This window comes from Malurus melanocephalus, unplaced genomic scaffold, assembly GCF_030028575.1.
Source record: "Malurus melanocephalus ecotype Western Australia unplaced genomic scaffold, MMel_1.1 scaffold_35, whole genome shotgun sequence".
NCBI lineage: Eukaryota > Metazoa > Chordata > Aves > Passeriformes > Maluridae > Malurus > Malurus melanocephalus.
The window spans coordinates 1,853,267-1,879,282 of record NW_026623267.1 but is presented as its reverse complement, the minus strand read 5'-3'; the positions used below and the strand labels follow the sequence as shown (position 1 = coordinate 1,879,282).

Genomic DNA, 26,016 nt, shown 5'->3' with positions numbered 1-26,016 from the left:
ATACTGGAACACAGTGTTTCATTTTTATATTGCAGACAACAGCCATTTCTCATACTACTATAGAAAAATAAAACCCTTTGGCCTCTGAACAGAACTGAAAACTCTAAAGTCTCTTCTGTGAAGTGTTTGGAAAAAATGTATCTTAGCAGATAACAGATTCTGTAGATGTTTGTAGAACTGAAGAATGAAAGTCGCCGCTAGATGATATTAGAGGAACACATCCACGGAAGGGACTCTGTGCGTCTACAATATTAAAGCAACAAATATGTTTCACCTGATAGTCAAACTGGTTCACTGGCCCCATTGCAAAGTTATCGGGAGGTCCCCCAAAGTTGTGATTGTTCTGGTTAAATATATGCCTGTTGTCAGGAGTAAATTCCCCACTATCCTGACTGTTGCTGTCTTCAGATGGAGGAACAATTTCCATTTGACCTGGGGTTGGAGTCATCCACTGCTGATCTGGAGGTGGGTGAGGGGGTTGGTGAGGCATTCCCCATTCTGTTTAGGATTTAGAATACAATTAAATACCAAGTTAGTATCATTTATATGAGTCACCAATCACTCAGTGTTCTTGTATTTATCATAAGGATCCTCAAAGCATCACTGATGATAAAGTAATGAAGAATTATCAATCTACAGACTGTATGMTAGATACTGTCTCAATTTCTTCAACTAAATGAAGGAAATACAAATAGCTGTAGCTGAACTAAAACTGGGGGGGGAGGGGGAAGAATTGAACAGGAACAGGAACAGACAGGCTATAAATTCATTTTCATAAATTCCTAGTGATAGTGAGTTCACCACAGGACGTAGAGATTGTTTAAACTGTTAAAAAATGCTCCTACTTCTCTACTTCAACCTTGAAAGCAAAGAGCTATTCTATGATTTTGCATAATAGACTTGAAATACCTATTATGGAAAACAAATGGTTTTGTAGGCAGCACAACCASTGAAACCTGTGCTCCAAAGGCTTGTGTCTTGATAATGGATGATTCCTCGGATTGTCCAATATCTAGCAGAAGTCTTAGCATAACTGTAGTAATAAGCCCTCAAACATCCGTTACAATTGGCTAACAGAGTGAAAAGGGTCTAAGGAATGAATTAATACCTCATGTGGCCATAATATTTTGATTGATTCCGTAAGAAGACAAAATTTAGGTGCACTATACAGATATGTATAGACCGTRACAGAACTGCCTTATAACTCTCATCAGTAACAGAATTAGTATCTGGGCTCTCAGTTTAATTCCTACCTTCCATCCAGTCCTTTAGTCCATTTTTTAAAATTTTAACTATCCTTCTTATCTGCATCATAATTTGATCCATTACTGTAGAAATTGAAAAGTGTTATCACAGCTCTTCTATTCTATTTACTCTACAGAAATATAACTAGAATACACTCTACCACAGAGAAAAGTTAAAAATCCCTACATGTGCCTACAATAACTTGTAGTCCAGTGCAGGCAGGTGAAACCTGATGGCTACTCCCTTTTATTATGCACAAACTGCCAATAATATATTAAGCCTACTTATATTAAATGTTGCATTTTAATAAATTTGAATATTGACAATGAAAACTGGGAGTTACTCTTTCAAACAACTAAAGGTATGAACAACCTTACCAACTTRGCTTACCAACTACCTTGTTTATACAGTTCMAATTGCTTTATAGTGGTGTCATAACTCAGCTTTCTTAGCAGAAGATAACCAGTTTTTATACCCTTTTTATTGCTAGTGGTATCTTACTAAATTTTAAAAAGAAAATTATTTTTTGGACAAAATTGAGGTTTTGAGGAACTTAATTAGAACAGAAAATAATCAATACTAACATAAGGGTCCACCCAACTTTCACTGACAATAACTGAAAAATGTTGACAATCAGATACCTAAGTTAAAAAGGGAAAATCCTAAGTATAGGAAACTTAATAAAAACCATATTTTTCACAGAATTTTGCTGATCTCCCTTTTYAAAGATTTTAAAGCACCCAAAGCCAGTACCTATCAGTTGTATTGTGAACTCATTCTACATGTCAAGATCATACCAGAAGCAGGTATTACACTACAGGAGAGGCAACAGTAGCTCTCCAAGTAGCAGCTGTGATTTATCAACTGGTAGTTTTGCTTTTTGAAGCCTGAGGGACAGGGCATCTTCACATCCTAAAATGTCTGACAAAAATAAAATGAAGAAACATCAAAAAATGGAAGGAACAGGAAGGGAAACAAACCTGGCTGCCACATTCTGTTGAAATTGGGATCCCCCTGAAAATTATTATGGTTGTTTGGACCAGACTCTATTCCTGAAATATCCTGTCCATTTGGCATCATTCCTTGTTGTTCCACTACATTCTGCTGCCCTGAGGCTTCTCGCTGAGCAATCCATGCTTGAGCTAATGCAGCCCAGTCAATTTGGCCTAAGATAAACARAGGAAGTTTAAAAGGTTAGAACTCACACTTCTGAGGTTTAACACTTTTCTTCTCAATTACAAGTATTATTGCTCAAGATAAATGGGCAACATTTACCCTCAGCAAGTAATGTGAGCACCATTAAAACTTCTTCACAGCATACAGTAAAAGAAACAAAACAAACGTCTTGCKGAAGTAAAGTTTCTATGCATATGTTCAAAATATCATAACGCAGACTATTTTACATTTATGTTAGCACTGCATGGGTGGTAGTAATGAACTTTTTTCATAAGTGAGCTGATTTTGACATCAGAAATAAATATACATATCCTTAAATTTTAAATTCACCAAGATTTGAGAGTAAGAAATATACAGTTAGAAAATGCTCTCTCTCATTTTTCCTTTACTGCCATTCCTACCAGTAAATAAACTGCACCCTCAGGCAAGAGCACTAGTCTTCTGCTTATTATCAAATCAGGAAAACTCTCCAATGAACTTAACAGAAATTAAAATGACAGTAAAACCAGCATGCCCGATCACTTTGCCTTAGTATTAAAGACACACCTGCAGTTTCATTGTCTATTTCTCTTGACATTTTGAATTGCTGTTACCTCATTCTCATTTTAAGATGTATTACCTTCTGCTCTTTAAAGTGTTTGGTGGTTTTGGTGAGGGAAAAAAATCCAAACAAGAGATCATGACTATCCCTGCTGTAACCTAAATGAAGCATCATATTAGTCTTCCAGTGAAGTTTTTTCTGTATATATATCTGTATTAGTACTTCTGCCACAYAGGTACTGAATAAAAAACATAGCTGTTCTCTCAAACAAAAGATTCAGTTTAGCTAAAGAACTGACAGGGATGTAGATTTGGTAAAAGTAAATGAGATATAAATGTTGATTTGTATGACTGGTAAAATGCTGATAATTTGTCTAGGATAACTCAGGTTTCTTGCCTATATTTCGCATATTATGTATTAACTCTGTGAAAATATTTTGAATCAATGCATCTTTTCTATGTTTTCTGTTTTTTCAGGAGAGCATCTTAAATGTATTAGCTTGAGAGCAGCTACAAAAGGCAACTATGAGTCATATTATGCAACAAAGATTCAAAAATTCCAATGACAACACATTAAAAGAAATAATCCACAAAGCTTTCTATATACTTACTTGGATCTTGCTGGTGCTGAAATGACTGCATCCACTGCTGTTGGTTCAAAGGCCATTGCTGCCAAGGTTGTCCACCTTGATCCCACATCTTTTAAGTCTTTATATAGTCTATATTTCAACTAAAAATAATAGTTGTATATTTAAATAGATGCCCACGAAATATCACATAACTGAAACTTACATAATTGCAGATATAGTTAAGCCTTGCAAAGCAAGCTGAAGCAATGCTGGCTTCATATTTTAAGCTGGAGGAAATGGTTCATCCTTTAGAGTAATATCTGAAAATATTACTGTAAGATTTCAGGAGTCTAGTATGCTTTCTCTGTATTTTCACAAAGAAATTAACTACAAAATTATGTTCAAGGAGAGATATGACAAGTTTTTAAGCAAGAACTCATCTGGCAATAAATGCAATTTAAAGTAAGTCAAAAAATAAAGGGTAACTTTGATATCTTTGCCTGCTTCCTAGAGAAAATATGTGTATTTCTCTACACAAGTGTCATGCAAGGCTGTTAAGCAAGACAAAAGTCACCAAATGGTAGAACACATTGTTAATGACTGCACAGGAGAACTGCACAAGTACAAGACAGTGCTCACATGCATTTTATACATTGTACAGATTCAATTTCTAAATATATTCCTTCAAATCTGAGAAAGAAAAMTAAATATGACCACACAATTACCACATTGTCCCTTAAGATCATGAGAAACCATTTTTGCCATGCTACCTATCCTCACTGGGCAGGCAGCAGCAGCCCTAGGTCTGGATGGCAGGCAGCAGAGCTCCTCAGCCTGCTTAGAGTGCGGCTCCAGGCCAGCTCTGTGTGAATTTGATGAGGCACAGAGGCCAGGCAGGAGTGCCTGTAATGGCACACCAGCTCCTTCCAGACACTGGTACCTCCAGCACACACCTAACCTGCTACATATGGAGAACCTGAGAGCAGCCACCTACACTGAACACTTTCTCTGAAGACAAAGATTAGGCACAGTTCTGGGAACACTTCACTCCAGAAGCTGTTCCCAAAAAACAGTGTGGGTAGGAATGCACTGACTGTGACTCCCTCTGCCTACCCAACTTGTTAAGAACTTCTCAACATGCTTCCCCCTCAATGAATACATCCTCATCAAATTTAACATACAATCCTTGAGYTCACACTATTAAAACATCAAGCATGTAGGTTGTTTCAAACACTCCAAACTTAAAAGAAAGAGAAAAATTTATTCCCTGAGGTCACAGGAGCAGCATACAGGACCCAGYTGTGGCTCACAGCCAAGTGCAAGACAGAATAGCAGAATAGAAAGCCTCTTTGCTTTAGAGCAAACTAGCTCAAAGCAGCCAGTGCCACTTGGGTGGCCAGCCAGGAGCAACCCCAGTGACTCTGAGGGAGCGGGAYACACATCCCAGAGACAGAGCCGGCTCTTGGCAGATGGACAAAGCAAATGGAGTGGAACCTGCTTGCAAAAGCATCTTGTGCTGCCCGCTTGCACGAGGCACTGCATGGCTGCATAGGAAGAGAGCACCACTCTACAAAAATGCACCACACAAAGAGCTGAACACATCAGGGGCATGCAGAGATGAACATAAGCTTGTATTTTGCATACTTCTGTCAAATTCAATCTTCTATCTGAAAAAAAAAATGTAGATAAACTTTGTTTTGAGACTGTTTACTTTCAAGACTGTACAAAAATGACATGTGCGGCTCTGAAACATTGAGTTGCAAATGCCTTTTGGGGGGGGGGGGGTTTCAAACAAGAGCAGATCAACTCTGGCAGTAGGAGGAGTATTAGGCAAAACCYTACCTAATACTTCATTATTTTCACTACCTTTTCTTGCCAAACTAAGTATGGAGATTTTTTCTCATTTCATGAATAGTTTTATGATATTCATACATGATGAACCTGCCCTTTTGTCTCCTTTTTGTTTTCGCACTTTTATCAGTACCTAGGAAATTAACTTTTTTGCACCAGTCGAATGCAAGAATGGATACTAATGTACTTAATGCAACATTTTAGCTCATCTCTTAGTCTAGCTCTCTGAGTATTCCTATATACATATTTCATACACTAGGCATGAGGAACTAACAGCAAATAGTATTTTCATCCTAAAATAAAAAAGGTGAATAACTGTTTCTTCTTTCCCTCAGTTCATCTTTCCATCCAGAATAAAAATGCTTTCAATTGTCAAAATAAACTTGTTTACTTCTTATAGTTGTAAGAATTGGGGTTCAAGACTACCACTGCACTGCACAGCCTCACGGTGCCACTCCATTTCTAGCTGTTAAATCCCACTAGCAATAATAAACACGGATTTCACTAATTCTGGTAGCACTYTTCTACCTCAACACATAGCATGTTGCAACAAGTTTGTGGAATTACACTAAAATAAACCCAGCAAAAGGTTTAATCTTTTTTCATGAATAATTTAAAAGACAAGTTTGCATCTAACTGAATGCAAAAAAAATACAGCTAAATATCAATTTCTCTTATGAAGGTGTAAAAATATTAAGAGCACTTCTATAAATTCAACTAAATTGGAATTTCCTACACACAGCTTTTACCTGATAGAATTACATGAGATTTATTTTTTTACTGGACTGGCTCTATCTGTCCTAAAATCTTAGGTATTTAGATGATTTAGATTTTTTATTATTATTTAGATTTTATTTATTTAGATAAGTAGATATTATTTAGATTTTTTTAAAATGTGTTCCAGCTAACACAATTATGTATCTATTTATCAATTGAAGTGGACACTTAGTATTCTGGCCTTTAATACTCTCATGCCTTGATCCTCACTATGGACAAACTGAAGCACTTGTTTAGATCATTAACAAGGTCTAAGGTAACAAATGCCTCCACATCTCAGTATAAGACAATAACTACCTTTTTATTTTACAAGGTATTCAAATAAATCTTGTGGGAAAGATAAACCACATTGCAGYTGTATCAACTGGCATCKGAAACGGTGACCAAGGGAYAGAGCAGACAGGCAGTGACCTCAGMCAGCAGCAGCATTCATTCATTTCCTGGCTACCCTGTCAGCAAGTTATTATGCCCTAGGMCACCAAGGCCAAGTCCACACTCCTAAGGGAAGCGGTGCTGAAGGACCCCACCAATTCCCATTAGAGAACCTCMCTGAGCCAGACCACCTGGCACTCTCTGGGCTGCTTCCAGCACCTTTCAGGTGTCRGCATGRACCTGGGACCCAACAGGCAGYAAGGRCATGTCCATTCTGGTTTGGAAGGTCAGAGGCTTTCACTCAGTGCCAGCTGGCTGCAGTGCCAGAATAAGAAGCACAGTTGGGTTTTAGTTCTTAGCATACATAGCTGCTTCTCCASTGCTCTGCAACATAATATGGCCCAGTCTTCAACTTGCCCTAGAGAGATTATAACACCTTATTACCGCTATTCTGGGGAGAGAAATCAGGTGGGGAAGTGCAAAGCAATAGGTCAAGGCATGGTGCTGGTTTCTATTTTGATACACAAMAGTATGACAAGACAGCAACAAGTGTAAAACCCTGAAGAACTTCTAAATTTGATTAATTCAATTTATGCCATTCAGAGCAGACTGATTTTAAAATCAATGCCATTTAAAACAGCTAATTTTAGTTCGTGAACTGTATTTGAAAGCTTTTAATTCTGTATTCAATTTGTACTTTTACTATTTTCCTAAAGAAATGTTGATTTTCATAGGTTGGCAACTATAAAACATGCTGCCTTTCAAGTACACAGTTTTATTACCAAATTCAGTGTAAAAACATTTTTTACTAATTAGAAATATGTACTATGCAAACATTTAAGCAATGACATCACTTTTTTATGCAACTGTACATGCAGAAGCTCTTTTTTAGATATGACGTGAAAACTGTCCAAAACTACTTTTTGTTTGTTTCAACTCATCTTCCTTATTGAGCAATGTTTGTTTTACAGAAACATGAATTGAATACAGAAGGAATAAGATTTGCACTTTAAAATGCTTATAAACATTATTTATTAACACAAACAAGCTAAAAGAGAAGATCACATGAATTCAAAAATTTTAGTATTGAAGACTAAAATTWTGTGGTTTAGTATTGAAGATTAAATGTGTGGCTCAGAGCCATTGAACAGAAGAGGCTGGTTCTAAGGCCTCTGACTAAATGTTGACCTGGAACATCATTTTCTGGGAAACAAGACTCATCTGCTTTGTAGAGCTCCACTTATGTTCCTGGAGTTTTTCCAAATTTTCACCAGCTGGTATAAGGTAAACATAAAAAAGGTACTTGACAGATTTTTTTTCATTTACTACAGAGAGGCTATGGACATTTAAAGATGGTTCATCTCCTTYAAAAATTATTTTGCCAAGCACTGCAGTGTCTAATGATTTCATCTGCTTTTATGTTTTAGAGGTAAAAAAACCCCTAGTTTTAGCTCTTCATTTTCAGTTGTCATGTTCTAAAAGATAACTAGAACAAGCACTTAGGCTATTCGATGCTACACTTTTTTTACATAAAGGCAATGTAACTTCRTATTCTGCTTGTGAAATTTTTTTGAGTATGAAAGGACTTGAAACAGAATCTCAGGATTGTCCTGTGGGACATCTCTGAAAGTTTTGTCCTAGTGATGGTATTTCAAAGACGTCAAAAATAAAAACAGACCAAGTCAAGTCATACAATAATAAACAAACCAGATGTGAGAATTACCAAAACAATACTTTTRAACCTCAGTGCCATAAACTGGAAAGGCTACCAACTACTTCAAAAAGAASTCACAAAACACAGTGGAGAAAATGTCGCCTGTTCTCAGTAATTTTAAAATTACTGCAAGGGATTCACCTCCAATACCGAGGTGGGGGAGGAGGAAACAAACCCACAACCAACAAACAATGCCTCTCACCCATCAAGCCAGTAACTTAAAAGGCTTGAAACAGCTGGAACCTCTTGTACTAATGTATGTGGCAAAAAATAACCATTATTTTCCTGAGACACAAGTCCTAATTAATAATGGAGAAAAGAGACTCAAAGTCATCTCCCCTCTAAGTAAAATCCGTATTGACTAGCACAGGATGCTACCACATGAATTATATGCAAGTTTTTATTTCTTACAAAGTTCCCCAACTAACATCACCTGAAAGAAAAGGCTTCACCTAATAAAACGGACAGCTCTATTTCCCACTAGTGACACAAGGCCAAATACACAGCAGAGAATGCAAACTGCAGTGAAACAAGCTTTATTTTCTACTGAAGTTGTTGGGGAGGGAGATGAACACCAGCTAAAATTTACTCAATTCAAACATTAGTAAGACACTTGCTAACAGAGGGGGTACCTCAACTGAGCAGTCATTAAGACACAATGGTTCTGACATCACTAGTGCAGACAACAGATTTGAACAGCAAACAGGTTCGAAGAATGGATCCATTTTATAGGCACCTACTTCCAAAGAAAAATGCAGATACTATYTTCCTTTATGATGATGGGTTAAGGTTCTTTTACTTAGCTGTTCTACCCTCCAACTCAGTTGGGCATAGCCTTTTCCCCTTACCCTTCCTCTCTCTAGCACACACACAAATAAACAAAAGARCATTTATTGGTGCTTCCAGAGCTGTTCCCTGATGTCAGATCACAGAACAGGAACCTGAATCTATTAAAAATCTGTTTACCAATGAAGAAACAGAAGCCAATTCAGGATTCTTTTTGTTTAACACAGAAGCATAATCACATGAACAAAACACCCCATCGCATTCAATTTCAGTTACACATAACTAACAGATTATGAAAAGTTCATGTGATATCTCAAAATTTTGTTGGGAGTTCTTAAGAGCAAACATGTTCTGAAATATAAGCATGTTGGAGTTTTTCTCTTTTTAAATTAAATTTCTATTCAAAGGATGGACCAGGATCTGCTGAAGCTTTATGAAAGCAGATACTGGTATGAAAATGTGCCACCCCTTGAGAGGACTGCTGGTGAGGGATCCCTTGCTGATGATAAAAGCTGAGACAGCAACACAGACAAGACTTACCTCGATCTTCAGCAACTTCTGAGAGCCAAGAGCACTCAGAAACATTGAAATGTGATGTCAAACTCTCTACCACAGTATTTAAACTAACTTTCCTTTGGGTAAAGACAGAGAAAGAACAGATATTTTAAAAAGCACCTTTCCAGTCCTTTCCTTGATCATGACATGCATCTCAACTACAAATTACACCTCAGCATTAATATGTTCTTTCAGGAAAAAAAAAGGCATCTCCTTCAACCTATTTGTTGGCATAATAAGGTATTTTCCAATACAGTTGTATGATGTGTCCAGACACACCAGACACTGAAAGCCACACAATCACAAGGTACTTACCAGTGAACAGAGCTTTGGGTGATAATTCCCAAGCTCATCTTTAACTCTGGGATACTCCCCCAACCACTTCCCACAAAACACAATTATCTTGAAGCAAATTACCTATYTCTGCACCAACAGGAATGCACCCTGTCAAGAAAAGCACGGTTTCCTGAGAATTTGCCAATGGCACAATGCTTACTAAAGGCCCTTGAAGCTCACTGCCCACTGATTCAAAGATGGGGCCACATTTTAGACAAGGCCATCAACAGAACTTGAGCACTAACAGGCTCACTCAGATTCCTTGGACAACTCTACCTCAACAGTTTCATAGTGTAAACTCATTAAATCTGTTATCAGTTCAACAGCACTTGTGCAGAGGTAACTGTGCTCTGACCTCTCAGCAATGGAGATGTGAACTAGGCAGACAATGAAATGAGTATTAGGGAGCAAGGCTCAGTCCTAGGAACGCCAAAAGACAAAGTCTGCTTGTCATTCTGGAGACACTAACTTACTTAAATGCCTTATGACACTGGCGGCGGCAGAACTGAAAAAAAAATCAAGAAATTTCCCCTGGAAAGATAAGTAAGATCTGTTCCTAAATAATATTTAATACAGCCATTGGATAAACTGAATTGCTCCAAYTCATTCAGCTAGCCCAAGACAAGCAGCACAGCTTAGGTTAGTTCAGCTCCAGAACAGCATCAGTAAGATAAATAATCACACAAAGCTGGCCASATTAGTGTATTTTGCACACTCTTTCTTGCTCCAAGTAACTCACATCACTGTGACAACCTGCTTCTTCCCAATATAAATGTTACTCAACATCCTAATTGCGCAGAACACCTTACAGCTCAACAGMTTCTGCAGCAGATACAGAGATTCTGAATGGCTTGCCAAGAACTTCATGAAAGTGAAATATCTTAGMAATGAGAAACAAGTATTCCTTGGAGGATGAAATTAAAGATTTATTAGAAGTTACACTATCTCAACTCCAAGAAATCAGGAGACAGCCTAGGAGTCAAGCTGTCCCTAAAGGGAGAGTGGCACACACCTTCTGCTGTGTTGCAAGCTGAAGAGATCAAGGTTAGGAACTCCTACATCAGACRTCAACATCATTTGATCTCATAATCAGGGCACAATCTGGCAGTTTTATTCAACACTATAGACAGGGAGACTAATGATTCTGAACCTACAGCCAATAATCAAGAGTCTTCTGATGCTGAAGGGAGGCTGTTGCATCACATTTCTTATCAAGCTACTCATCATTCCTGAAGAGCAGGTCAATATGTGACACACAAGTGGCCTGACAAGTTTTGCTTGCAAACTGAACTCTAACACATAGCTGCAGAAGTTTTACTGGTAACTAAAGATCTTCTCTTGCAGGCATTCCAAACAGGCAGTGCATTTAGCAAAGAAATATCTATAATCTAAATAAAMGAAGAAGCTGAAAGAGCAGGCCGTCATGCATACTTGAAGAATGCCTACACAGCTAGTCTTTGTAGCCCAGGGTTTAAAGGCAACACATTCTTTTTTTACCCCATTCACATGTCATATCCAGGTAATAAAAAAAAAAAAAAAAAAAAAAAAAAAAAAAAAAAAAAAAAAAAAAAAAAAAAAAAAAAAAAAAAAAAGCCAGGCAGAAGTTCCACAACTTCTAAGATAACCTGACAGTGCAGCCATGACTTTTTTACTATATTTAGGTCTACATAGTAGAAGGGGAAGAGCCCAAGAGGCAGGAGTCCTGGWTTGTAACACACTGCAATTACTGGTTTTGAAACAAATTAATCTTAAACAGTCAGTGTCATTAGCTAGGTARTCTTTTGGTGTGACTTAAGGACAACACAAGCAGCAAAGGCACATTGGTCTCGGATGTTCTTCGTAGATCCTGGGCTACAGAAGTCATTCACATCACACTTTGAGAAGGATCTCAAAAGCTCCTCATACTGTGTGGGCAGTTTCTCTATCAAATATAGGTTTAGGCTCTGATGGTAAACTTAAAGAAAAATGGAGTTGTTTCAGGAGCAGAGCCCCTTGAAATCAATAGCCTGATCTCCTGAYCTTTAATATGAGTGCCTTATTCCGATGTAAGTTTTTTAACTTTCATTCAAGGTAGCTGATAATGATGCAAAATTTTAGCACAGTGATTGAAAGCTTATGGTAAGTGCCCATGATGAATTGTGTGGAATTGTTCAGTTGTAAACAGGAGAAATTTAATCGTACATTCATCACACCAGGATCAAAGCAATTAGTAGAAGGACAGGTATCAGGCCAGAACCTCCAAGAGTTTAAGCTGAACAGTGTTGCTGGAGGGCTGTTTCTCCCCTCCCTTCCTYCCCACTACACTGTTGCTTCAACAGGGTCATGATAGCAATGACATCACTGATGAGGTTGGAAGGACTAGTGGAAAAATATTTTAGGGATACAACARCAACAGTTCACATAATTGTTCCCAAGAAATTACAGAGAGCAGCTCATCCATGGTACTATCAATATCCAACCAAGCTGGAATCCCAAATCAATAATGGACACGCATTGTACAAACTTCAAAGACATCTATTTCAAAGTACTCCAAACTGGAAGGAWATGTAAACTGAGCACTTCTTCCATGATTGTGTCACTGGAATAAAGGATACTTTTCTGTAAGAATTTGTTGTTCTTAAGAGGTGCGACTGAATGGAGAGCTGCAAATGAAAAATTGGCTTGCACACCCAGAAGAGCTCCCCGAACAAGAAGAAAAATCTAATGTAGAAAGGGTGTCACAAGAATTATCATGAGCAAGTRGTCTTGGCACAGAAGACCCAAGTAAGTCAGAATACATCTACAGTTAAAAAGATCTGGGAGTGTGGAAAAGCATTTTATCCTGTGCGGCCACATAGGAATGAACCCTACAATTTACTACAGAGGGGCTGCAGACACAGTTACGGAGAGTCAGAACAAATGTGGATCATCACTCAGACAAAAACATAGCAGCTTCCATTGTATTTGGGAGAATTAATATTTACTACTATTATACTCAGCTGCTGGTTAGAAAATTAAATATTTAYGGAGTGAGTTAAGTCTGCAATAAATCAGAAAAAGTTAAAGTAACTGTCCTGCTTGTTTCACTCATTACACTTTCACTTGGCCAAAGACTTCTAYACATCATATAGGGCACCACCCTAAGTTGTTGCAGGTATTTAACGCATCTTTTCTCCTCTTGAGAGCCAGAAGCTATACCTATACCCATGTGCCTGCTGGAATCTGTTAGCAAGATGTCAAGTCAAAAAACATGTAAAAACTCCCAGCTCACTCATAGCTGTGTATCACTAAAATGCTGGAAGTCAACTTTGCTCCAATGCATTTTTTTGACATCAGAACTGTTCTTTCTCAGATTGAAGAACAGAGGCATTTCAAATGCATAAACAAGGTCCAAAATACAGAACCAAAAAAAGAACTGATGAAAACAGCTTGTTCAGTATCCATGAAGTTTTCCAGAACCCATCAGTCTCACACATCAGTATGTCTGACTAATATTTACAGTGCTAACAAGATGAAGCAGTGTGAACAAAGGTCAAACTAAAAAAAAAAAAAAAAATAACAAGATGAAGCAGTGTGAACAAAGGTCAAACAAAAAAAAAAAAAAAAACCAAAAAGAAAAAAGTATTATGAAATCTTCTTCAGAGAGTCACTCAAGCAGTATAGCTTCCAAGGGCTGTCATTTCAAACTTAAATCCACATACTCACTGAGCTGAATGCAACTCTTTTTTTAAAAAGAATAAGGACCAGACATTGGCAGCCAGGTGTAATTTACTTTTTTTTTTTTTGTATTTCTAAGACAAAAGGACAAACCCATGATTCGATCAACATATAGTACCAAAATCACTGCTAGAACACTTACTACCACAGAAACATCATCATAACTTACAGTTTAAGTCAAATCCATACTGGGTTTGGGGGAGATAAAAAAGTCCAATATGATTTTCATGYATCATTGCACTGGAAATCCTGATGCAGAATTTTCAACTAGCCCTGTAACACAGCATTATTTTTTTTTCCCTGAAGTGAATGGTCCACCTGCAAGTTCCTCTGCAATGAATATGCGCTGCACAAAAAATTACAAGTACCAATAACTAAATAAACAACTACTCYTCACTGGTTATGAGCAGATATTACCCTCAATGATAAATACAGTTATCACTAAATAAGCGATCAGCTAGTGATTAAAGTAAGAACATTTTASTAATACCTACCCACAATATTATTTGTTACCAAAAGCAGACTTAGAGTGACCAGTCTCGCTTCTTTTCATGACTGAGGGATGTGGTGATTCTATCTCCATAGCATAATCCTGCACCTAACTAAAAATCAAACATGGTTATGACTCCACTCTACCACTGCAGCTTATAAGATGAGTTAACCACTAAAAAATTGTGGAATTGTGCTAMATTTGTGGACTCTTAAAAGCCCTACAGAACCTCTGAGCCCAAAGCAGAGAAAGCACTCTTAACAGAGCTGGAGTTGGTATGTCATACGGGACATAGACAGTACAGGAAATCTTGTAGTGGTATAAGAGCAAAGATGACACAAGTTTTGCTGCTGCACCAAACAAATTAAAAACCAGGAGCTTACCTGTCAGTAATCTCAGTGCCTTGTCCCTGGACAAAGCCAAGACTTTCAGGTGCCCCCGTGTTCTACAATCAAGGGAGCTGCCAAATCTGTCACCCCCATGAGAGGCAACATCTTTAGCACAGCTTGACTTCAAAAAGAGGTTTCTTACTCCTATCAACAATACAGGTGTTTGGCTGGATGGACTGGTATTTGTAATTCTGTCTTTGGAAGATGATGCTAAAATACGCTCTGCTGGTGGACATGCCTTATGCTTTGAAGACCACCATTGCCCCTCTTTGAAAGGTGGCTGAYTCTACCCTAAAATAAAACCTTTAGGGCAATCCTTGACCCCTGTTTCCCACATCTTCCAATCAATACTTGTTGAAAACATTTACAGGTGCAATTGTAAGAGAAGAAATTAACARCAACCAAGGTGGCTGAATACTCCAAACAGCAACTTGTTACAGAAATTTAGTAAATTTCAGCTGGGGTAGCACATCATAGAATCATCCAAAGGTTTGGGTTGGAAGGAACCTTCAAAGGCCATCTAGACCAATATCTTGCATGAAATGATGCTGCTGAAAGCTCTGTCCAACCTGATCTTGGGCATTTCCAATCATGGGCACGTGCAGTTTCTCCGGTTAACCAGTTCCACTGTTTCACCACCCTTATCACAAAAATTTCTTCCTKATGTCCAGTCTAAGTCTATATTTCAATTTAAAACTGTTGTCCCTTGTCCAGARCCCTGGTATCAAATCTTTCCCCWTCTTTCTTACAGGCCCCCTTTATGTGCTGAAAGACTGCAATAGGGTCTCCCTTGTGCCTTCTCTTCTCCARGCTGGACAAWCCCAACACTCTTTACCTGTYTTTCATATGGAAGGAGTTACAGCCTCTGACTACTTTTGTGGCTCCATCCTTAACCTTAAAGCCTAGCACATCCATTAAAGTTCACTTCAACAACTTTTGGGATTTTCTAAAGTATGGAGAACCGTCAGGGACAAGTGCTGAARGCAAAGAGGCTTTCAAAGCCATCATCTGTTTGAGGATCCATTTAAAAACACCCTGCGTTTGCCAAGCTGCTAGTGCAGGTATCTTACAAAGGCTGCYGTGTGAATTTTAGTTCTCTGGAGCCCTCCAGTGGAACGAATTCATAGGAACGGCCAAGAAGCCCRTGAAACAGCATAAATATCCCACAAATACATTTCATCCGCAGAAGCCAGGCTGCTGACACAGCCAACTAGCAAATCCCGGTGCACATGTTGCTTCCCCAACTAGGTTAGCAGCTAAACGAAGGAGACACGGACGCTGCTGCCCCAGCGGGCACGGCCGGGGCCGGTGCGCGCTCCCAGCATCCCAGAATCGCCGTCCCCGCCAGGTCGCGCGCTCGGCACCGGCCTCTCCCGGCTCCGCCAGGGCRGCGGCGGCGGCGCGGGGCGGCCCCGGGACATGCGCAGTGCCGGCCCCGGGCCCGTCCCCACCGGGACCCCCGCCGGAGGGGCGGCACAGGACAGGGGGGGTCCCGGGGGTCCCCGCCAGCCACCCCGCGCCCTCGCTGCGCATGCGCGCCGCGCCGCTCTCTCACACCCCCCCCCCTCCCCGGGACGGGCGGCGGGCGAGGACGAGCGCCTCTCGGCTCTTCCCTTCTCGCCTTAGCCGCCGGTTTCCGCTGGCGGCGCCGCCCGTTCCTCACGCCCGGCGAGCAGCTGCTGCTGCCGCCGCCGCGGCGCGCAGCGCCCTCCAGGCTCGGCTCGGAGCGAAGGGAAAGACCGGGTCAGCGATACCCGCCGGCCCCCGGGAGCGCTGGCGAGCACAGTCCGCCCCGCTACTTACGCGCTCCCCCGCCTCCCGCCGCCGCCGGTACCGCCGCTCCGCGGCCGTGCTGCCCCCGCTACTATCGCTTCTCGTCTTCACAGACAAGACAATATGGCGCCCGCTGGCGCTCACCCGGAAGTGAAAGCCGTCACGGTGCTGMCCCTCGCCTGGCACACACGGGTGCCTGCCGCCGCCATCTTTGCTGAGGGCGCTCSGGCGGTGCTCCCCTTTTCCCGTCCCCCGGCGGGGAGCGGCAACGCCGCGCCTCCGCCATCTTTACTGCGGGCAGCGCCGCCGGTTCCTGCCGCTGGCGGCTCTCCATGGCAGCCGCGGCGGGAGGGGGAGGCGGGGACGCGCTCCTGCCTGGGAGCGCTGGGAATTAAGCGGGATTCACCTTCCTGCCTGCCATGGTGGGAGGAGGCCCATGGGAAGCTCGTTAGCTCCGTGGCTCCACAGGTAACTGCTAGTCAGAGAGTGTGATCCGTGTGTGCAGTGCGGAGTCGACATGAAGTATATAAAGCTGGTAGCTAAGTGTGTAAGTGGTGTAAGTATGTAAGTGGACAGACTCTGGACAATGGCCCTACGCTGAAATCCACGATAACTTCAGTGTTGCACAGCTGCAGGGTGTCAGCATTCAAAGTATGACTATCAGGAATGTTTGTGAAGCAGGACAATTCTCCAAGTAGTTTATTCTGAATAAGCAAATTAAYTTTWGTGAGTTCTACCTTGAATTTTTCYTTCTATTTTAATGTATGAAGGAAAACCAAAATYACCCGTGGTAAACAAGTTCTTCTTGCTTGGACACTGGAGATGATTCTGTAGGCAGGAACTGAGGAATTGCATTCCTTTGTGTGGAGCAGAGGTTTCCATTAGCTGGCACATGACTTACCGCTCTGATCACTGCCTTCCCTTCCTCCAGCATCAAGGATGTAAATGCCTACAACACACASAGTCTCTCTGGTGTTTACATAAAGTTATATTAATACCCACATGGAGTAAGAGTAAGCTAACTTTTATAAGTCTGTGGAAAACTGATGGCCTCAAGAAACTTTTATAGTTATTTCAGTGTAAGATTTGTCAGTGGCACTTAGGCTACGTATTAGTGTTAGGTGAAGTGTTCTAGATTTTTCCCTTTTTGTCTCATATGGAATGGGAGGATTGAGAYTGCTTTCCATGGACAGAAGAGTTGTGGAGGTTTTAAGTCTGTCCAGGGTCAACTGACTCCCAGCTGGAACTCTGGAGTGATGCTTACAGATGGACAAGCTTCCAGCTGAAACTGGGCATGTGAGGGAGTCCCACTCTTGGCCTTACCACAGAATTACAGAACTCAGTTCTTGTAAAGGGAACGAACTCCATCTACGCCTTTGCCACAGAGGGTAAGGCAAAGGTAAACAAGCAGTGTAATTTAAGTGTTCAAGGATACAGGCCCATCTCTGGGGAGCTCTTCCATAAGCAGTGATGATGYGAGACAAGACAAAAGCAAAAACGTGAACTCAGTTGTATAACATACAGCTTATATTTAAACAACAGTGTTTCCCAAATGGCCGGATGTTTTATTTACACATTTTTCTTACAATGTATAGCAGATGAAAAGACAAAATTAATAGATAACAAATGCATCTATACTCTCAGAAACTAGTTAAATCATCTAGGATAAACTGGAAAACTGATCAGGCTTGTGTTTGTTTTTTAAATACAGTCTGTATGTAAATCCTGTTTACTAAGAAATATTTTGAATTAGAAACCTACAAATGAAATGTACCATGTATCAGCACTGTAGTCAAATTCTAAAAACACTTTTTGTTATTTAAATACCTGCAGAGTCAGACTATTAGTTCAAACAGATGAAAAAAGGAAATGAATGAAAACTAGATGAAACTTTTAACATGCTTGATTTATTGCTCACCTGTACTTTGGACTTACCAACAAGATTTTAATTACTTGGATTGTCTTTTGTGTAAAAGCAGATGCACATGAACATATCAGGGATTATCTCCATGTATAAATGACAGTAGAATAGAATTCAGCTTTGTGGRATGGCTAAATAGGGAAAGGTGGCCATTGACATGGAGGTGGTTTCATTACAGAGTATATACTACAGTGATTCCCAGGTGACACAGCTCAAAAGTAAAAAAAAAAACCCTAAACTAGCAAGCAATGAGGTAATTGTTAAGAAGTCATAAACCCACTCAAAATMAATGCTCCTCTGTTTTCTTTTAAAAGCAGTACTGCACCTTTACATTTTGTACTAGAAAAATACTGGAAGTTGCAATAGATGTAAGGAACATTCTTGACACTTAAAAGTTAGTTTTCCTACTGCTATCAGTGAAGACAGAAGTATTTGTAACTTTATGTAAGTGGAATGTACACCAAGTAGTTTTGAAGTGGTTGCAATGCATTGCAATTGTTTTATTATAACATATAAATTCACTTAGACTTCTTATATAATGTGCAAGGAAAGTGTTTTGACTTGCATTAACAGACATCCTTCTGAAAATATATTTTCTAATCTCATTTACAAAAAATAGGTTATTAATCACTTCGAATAATCACTTTTCCATCATTTCTGCAATTTGTTTATACACTAWACAAGTTGTGCAACAGCTAAAACAGCTGGCAAAATGATGGCCTAAGACATGGTAAATAGATAAAGAAACAAGGTAAATAGATACAGAAACAACAATAATCTGTTGTAAAATAATTAGACTGAAATGGTTCTACCGAAAATTGGTTGCTTTTCTTTCATGTGGATATATAAATCTTTGTACAAATGCATAAATGTGTACAGGGTACAGCAAAAGATRTTGAAAATTAAGGAATGATTTGTTTAATCAGGGCTGCTGTAAAGCTGTTTTCTGAGGTGTGCTACCACTTTTTAATRAAAACTGTATTTGTTAATTTTTTGCTAACAGAAGAGTTGTATTCAAATGCTTTCTTTGTTCGCATCTAATTTGTTCCCATTTTAATACATCTTMAGAGTTTCTACTCAAGAAATTACTCCTTAGTTTGTTACCAGTATGTTCAACTAAGATTTTTATAATGGGTTGAGAACATGGTTGCGTTAATTTCAYGTCCCTTTATGATTCAGTTTGTGTTAGTATGAAAAAGAAGCCTACAGAGAAGCAAATGGTGAAGTTAAGACATTTCAGCCTTTTAATGAATTTATAAACCACTCTCACCTGCTACCACTTGAAATCCATAAGCAAGAGCACTTCATTGATACACACAGAGGGTGCAGATGGGAAAGGGGAGGAAGGTTTGGCAGCCTGCATGGATTTAATTTTCTAAACAAAGGCAATTACAGTGGGTACATTTTGGGCAGCAAAGTTCAGGGTTTGTTCTTCTTTCACCTCTATTTGTAGCCATCTCTAAGGAAAACAGAGTAATGCAAACATGATGTCTGTACACATACTGTAGATAGGTTAGCACAATAAATCTCCCCATCRCTTTTTGCCACTTTTGGCACACATGATATATAAATCCAGAGATAACAAAGCTTTTTCTTATAATCTGTACTAACTCCTTAGCTGATGCAGTGGTTTTTGTTGATGCCTCTGTTCTGGGGAAACTTTTGTAGGGGATTCCAGATGTCCATGTATGTGAAACAGGTTCTTCCTGTAGATGAGGTTTACTTACTGATGAGTGAGGAACTATTTAATTTRAATCCTTATTAACTCTTCRGCACGCACTGTCTTGTGACTGGTCMGCAGAGCGCTGCTCAGGAGTCACAGCCTTTCTCAGTGTTGGTATTGCAGCCTGTAGGCAGAGCCATTGTGGTAATGGGGACAGACCAGACTACAGCTACAGTATCTGCTCCTCCAAGAGCTTTACAAGTTCACAGAATAAGTGATGGGATTGGGAACCACTGTATTATGCTTAAGGACCAATTAAAGCAAAGCCATTGACACAGAGGCTTATGGAGACCCAAAAAATGTAAAGAACAGATGGGGCTGATGAAGAAAGCAGGGGTGCCCTGTGAGAAGGGTGGGATGAAGAGAAAGACATTTCTAAGCATTCCACATGAAGACGCAGGCTATTGCACATTCTCAGGGTGGAGGACCACAAAAGTAAAGAGTAGATGCTGTAGGCCTGAAAAGATTTTTGGTTGGTAACATAAGATATTTTAAGAAGAGTCTTAAACTTTCAAGCCCTTTACTCTAATTCTGAAAACACACAGTTTTTCAATAGTGTGCACACATCTGGCAGTTTCAGGGAACTGCAGGTTCCTAGATTCTAGAATAATATTTAATGTTCTAGCACATATGGGATGTACATCCTTGTTTTCCCAGAATGCTGAGCTTCTTTTCAAATTCCTGATAAGAAACTATAACAAGTCTTTAGTATACACGTGTGTAGTTTCTTTAGAGCCATACTTTACACAAAAAAACCCAAAAACCTGTGTTTTAAAGGACACTGTGACTTGCATCTAAAATTGTGACATGTTGTGTTAGTCATCAGTTTTTTTTCATTTTGAAGGCATAGCTTCACCCATTACCTTTTTAGGGGATGATTCCTTCTATATTTTCATACCTATTCCTGACTCTGGGCTTACTACAATTCCTGCTAACACAGCTTTTTATTTCAACTCAGAGCATCTCATACAGGAGCAACAGTGATTGCTGTCTCAGACAAAGGCATTGTGTCTTTTTCATGGCACTTTCTCTCCATGTTCTATAAAATACCTTAATATAAGTAATTGTTCCCTGGCTGTTAATAAGAAAATAATCCTGCCAGCATCTTTTATGGCATCCTAGTGAGTTATGTCCACTTGGTAAAATTTCAGCAATCCAAACAGTTTGCAAACTCCAGTTAAAAAGAAGCAAAGAGCACCTCAGGAATTTCCTGAAAACAGCATTAAAATATTAATTAATAAGAAGTAACAGGTTAAACCTTGTTCTGTTTCTCTCCTATTCCGCAGTCTAGGGAGGTAGTTCTAGTTTAAAAAAGTAGAAGATTAATACAGGTACTTAAAATCAGTAGTTTTTACAGAAATCAGCAAAAGAAGGAACTTGGGCCTCAGGTACTCAGTCTGTCTGCTTTCAGGTGGGGGATCCACTCCATCTGTGTTCCCCTCTGCATAGCAAGACTGTGTCACACAAGTGCCACTTAGTTGCTATTTGCTATGACTGTTGCCTGTTTTGATCAGTTATGTACAAAGAGGAGGAAGGTGTGAGTAGGTGGATGAATGGTATGGGAAGGACCTAAAAGAGAATTAAGGTATTTTAACCAACTCTCGTCTAAAGATTATCTTTCTTTCTTACTTAATGTAGACTCAGGTTAAGATGTTGTTTGCTGGAATATAGATGGGTAAAGCTGGCTGCTTGGTTTCTCTGAGTTTTACTACTTTAGAGTAGACTGAAACAATGTTAATTTGTAGAAGGGAAAAAAAATATTATCTTGGCCAAAACACATAGCCTAAATTTTATCTAAATAGAGGAGTTTTCCTTTGGAAAATAAAACCCTGTGCAACCAAGGGCCCACCCCGTTATGGCAACCAGCTGTATGGCCTAAAAATCCTTAGTGCCTGCACAAGAATGTGCAAGTAATGTGCCTGTAAGATATACCTCAGCAGTTTGAGCAAATACAATTCTAGCAGGTTGTGCCATTTTATTATGCAAAAGAGGGAATACAAGTGGGACGAAGCTCTGAAACAGAATTAGAGAATAGGAGAGTCAGGCAGGTAGGTATGACAACATGTGATATTGATACTAATAGGGACAGCATGTTTCTTTAATTTAAARAAGTTACCATAAATGAAAACAGTAAGCATAAAAAACCTTTTTTTTCTCTACCAAACAGCAAGTCGTATAGGATGGAACTATTAGAGAAGTAATTTGTATTTAAGTAACTGCTTATTAAATACTTTAATTACCACATAACTTCAAAGTAGGCAGCAGGTCTTGACCTTAAAATGTATCTGTTACTCTGGGACAGAAATGAGAAATACCAAAGGAAATAACACCTCCAAACAGGGCAGTCAAACAGTCTACAGAAACCAGTCTGCCACTAGGACACCTGCTGTCCCCCACTGCTGACAAAACGAAGTCCAGACATATCAGAGGGCAAAAGTCATCATTTACTGTCCAATTCACACACACGGTGCAAAAATAATTTATAGTTTATTACTCCTTTGAGAAAAATATTCAGGAACAGATAAACAAGTTCATGTTTGGAACCAAAAGTAACAGAATTTACTGAATTAYGCTTAAACTTTGTACATACACAAGCTTATATGCTGTACATTGTCATAACTGTGAAGTTGAAAAATTACTAAATAGAGAAATTATTTGCAATTCTTTTTCCTAGTAGGTAAAATAACAATATCTACTGATGCATTTATGGTGTGTGTATATATCTTGAGGATATACTTATGCACACCAAGTACATATTTATATTGAAACAGGAGTACRTTGCTATACCAGTGCCAGTTGGAGACAGCTGAAAGGGTACTGGGTATCTGAGGATTCACTGTCACTATTTAGAAGCCATGTTTTCCCAATCTACTCCCAGCTTTTATCAGAAAAATGCACTGAAGCATTACCCAGACACAGCTGTTGTTACTCCACTCTGGAAAGACTCTGCTTTCCAACTACTAAACACGGAAGCAACACAATTTGACAGGTTCTTGTTTGCAGAAATCTTAACAGCTGATATCCAGCCCAGTGATGGGAAGGGTCTGGACTGGATCAAAAGCAGTTGAACACTTTGTACTGTTACTGTACACCAGCAAATCCAGGCACTTAGCACTATCAGTATTTCTATTCTCAGCTGTTCTAGAACTATGGGTGAAAGCTTATCTTTATTACAATCAAAAACAAACTTTCCCTAGACCTCAGTAGGATAGGACATCATCTTACATTCTAACAGTACTGCATTTTAATGAACCCAGAATTTTTTAATGTTTGGCAAAGTGCATACTTTAGGAGAATCATTCAGATATTTATAATAGCTTACTGAACTTCAGAGTCAAAATATGATAAATTCTCTACAAGATAAAGGCACAATATTTACAGGTACTCTTACCACTGCAGCTTTAAATAAGATAAACTAAATAACTTCTACCATCTTTGAAATTAAACTGTTAAGAATTATAGTAATAATCTTTCATAAAAAAGTAGATATGCTTGTGCATTTAGTACTCTTGATTCTGGAACCATCTGAACATGGGCATCACTAACGTACACCCACTGTCCTCCTGATGCTCCCATGGCTTCTTTTAAACCTGAAATGCAGAAGCAAAAGAAGTTTTTCCTTGTCTTTCACATCATCATCAAACAAATAAAGTGGATATTTCAAAAAAGAGAAGCTTCTAACCCACAAAAGTAATTCTTACTTAGATCTAAATTACTTAGATGCAGTCCACTATTCACAGTTTGAAATTTGAAATGTCAAAGAGCACTGTAAGGGAAATTGGTGAAAGACAGTGCTTAGAAATGCATGCTGCCATGGCTTTTTCATATTTTATTCAGAATGCCTAAGACATTTCAAGTACAGCCTGCTGAGTTCCAACTGTAAGTTATATTAGAACACAACCAGTTCTGACATAGAAAAAAGGTCTTAATTCAAAAGCTGACCAGTGTGAAATTCAGAACACAAAAAGATCTAATCTGTTCTAATAATCATTGCAAGAGAAGCATAAGACTGAAGGAAACTTTGATTTCACGAATAATGTAAAAGATTGTCTTTCTGGGAAATAAGCTTCAAATGCCAAGTATGGCATTTAGGGTAGAAAGGCTAGGTTCTCACTTTGYCCCAAGAAGGGAAATAGTACTGCATATCCATTGAGTATTAGTAAGAACTACAGTGCTGTTCTCAAAATGCAACAAAAACCCTACACAAAACCTTGTATCTTCCACAAAAAAGATTTTGCTGTTCACATACATTAAAYCAGAGTATTCCAAATTTTTAAGCATTAGAAAATTCCCAATCCTAATATATATAAATTGCTCAAATATTCAGAAAATTTAATTTAATGTCATGGATTTGACTGTTGTATTAAACAGTTTTCAAATACCAAATATGCCAAATAACTAAATTTTACCAGGCACAACTATTTATCTGGATGTATTATTTTGACTAGGAAAGAGAGGAGAGTTTACCCTCAATTATCTATTTAATATCTAAATCAAAATGCCATTATTCACTCATGTCGTATAGGATTAATAGAAGAAGTAGAATATGCACTGGGTGCAACAAAAACAATAATTAGTAGAAGCACAAGTTGGTTTGGAAGGGACTTCAAAGACAGTTTAGTTATAACAGCTCTGCCAAGGACAGGGACACCTTCCACWAGCCCATGTTGCTCAGAGCTCCATCGAACCTGGCCTGGAGCACTGCCTGGGATGGGGTTACTGCAAATTGTCTAAAAATCACAGATTATTTTGAGCTAAAAAATTACTTGCTATAAATCCCTGTAGATAGYTGCTTTTGATTTACAGTGAAGGAAAGAAAGCTGTGTTCGTACATACCCAGAACAGTCTTAGTGGTAGAAATATGCTCTAGCAATTTCTTGGAGGATGTCCTGACTTTCACATATGCCGCATAATGACCACCTCTCATTGACCCGCTGTGCTCCACTATTCCATAAAGACTATACAGCACTCTTGCACCATCCATAACATTCTGCATTCCCAGAAAAAACAGAAAACAAACGTCAATTATTTCACAATGAATTTTACAARTGTCTTAAGTAGCTATCAGCAGTATTACTTTAAGAGGCAAATTAGACATCTACAGCATTTCCAACAGTRAAACACATTTATTACAAGTACTCAGTAGTCTTACTAATTTARTTATCATGGAAGCAGTAATACTTATCCTTAATGCTGTTAGATATACCAGCATCACCARGCCACCACAGCTTAAGTAATACTAGCTAAAATCTGTGATATTCTGTRCATGAATGGAATTGCTCATGGTTACAGTTCTGATCTCAGGACACTATTTGAAAAATTCACTATAATTTCAATAAAAAAGGAAGAAATAATCATCATCATCATCATCAATCCAATTTAATTTGTGTCAAGACAACAACTGCTGAAGTATGATAAAAATAAATATTTGAAATGGTACCTTGCAAGATGCCGCACAAAAGGGTGCTAAGTCTAAAATCAATGGGAAATCCACATGCCTGTTTACTTTCCGTAGACTCAAACCAGCCTTCAAAAGAAAAGAAAGACTGTAATGTAAGTATTTTTACTAGGTGCTTTTTCAAGCTAAGGTGCATTATACTCTTAAAATTAAACAAATCCAAGAGTTAGATTTTAATGGATTTAAACATTCTGTGTTATGTTTTCAATACAGTGCCTACACGTAAGTGTTATGGACACATAAGGGGTGCATTTTTGCTAAATGCACTCTGAAGGTGTTAGGATAATCACAACAAACATCAGCATGTTTCAAACAGTGCTTCTACCAGGTCTCCATCTACAAAGGCAGTGCTGGTATCCACAGTGACACCTGAAGAATTGCTTGTCCACCAGTGGGGCAGAGGAATATACAAGAGGGGTTTGGACTCTTACCTGGTGGAATCTTTTCAGGTGGAGAATAAGAATAGCAGGAACTGAAGAAATCAACAGTTGTTTCCGAGCATTTGTGTAGACACCTTCCATTTTCTTTTCTGCATTTATGAATATCAAAATAATTTGTAAAGTGAAGGCAGTCATACAGAATTTTTGATGTACTTTTTAAACATCTGACAAAATAGATCTAAGCTGCAATGTTTTTGTACTTGTT

The 26,016-nt window shown here is 38.9% G+C and overlaps 2 protein-coding genes across 5 annotated transcripts in view; both read right to left on the bottom strand.

Annotated features, from left to right (window-relative positions):
* PNISR (PNN interacting serine and arginine rich protein) overlaps window positions 1-16,416 on the bottom strand; it is a 28,318-nt gene extending 11,902 nt beyond the window's left edge. Inside the window, exons 1-4 of the mRNA XM_057364102.1 lie at window positions 16,300-16,416; window positions 3,573-3,691; window positions 2,226-2,411; window positions 275-498 (exon numbers count right to left, since the gene is read on the bottom strand). Of these exons, the coding sequence (XP_057220085.1) occupies window positions 275-498; window positions 2,226-2,411; window positions 3,573-3,660 (498 nt within the window). The 5' untranslated portion in view covers window positions 3,661-3,691; window positions 16,300-16,416. The remainder of the gene's footprint in view (window positions 1-274; window positions 499-2,225; window positions 2,412-3,572; window positions 3,692-16,299) is intronic.
* A 4,367-nt stretch (window positions 16,417-20,783) lies between these two features.
* Window positions 20,784-26,016, bottom strand: part of USP45 (ubiquitin specific peptidase 45) — a 50,064-nt gene continuing 44,831 nt past the window's right edge. For all 4 annotated transcript variants that reach the window (XM_057364090.1, XM_057364092.1, XM_057364091.1 and 1 more), the window contains 4 exons: window positions 25,803-25,900; window positions 25,354-25,440; window positions 24,750-24,903; window positions 20,784-23,503 (listed from right to left, as the gene is read on the bottom strand). In XM_057364090.1, the coding sequence (XP_057220073.1) occupies window positions 23,370-23,503; window positions 24,750-24,903; window positions 25,354-25,440; window positions 25,803-25,900 (473 nt within the window). In that variant the 3' untranslated portion in view covers window positions 20,784-23,369. The remainder of the gene's footprint in view (window positions 23,504-24,749; window positions 24,904-25,353; window positions 25,441-25,802; window positions 25,901-26,016) is intronic.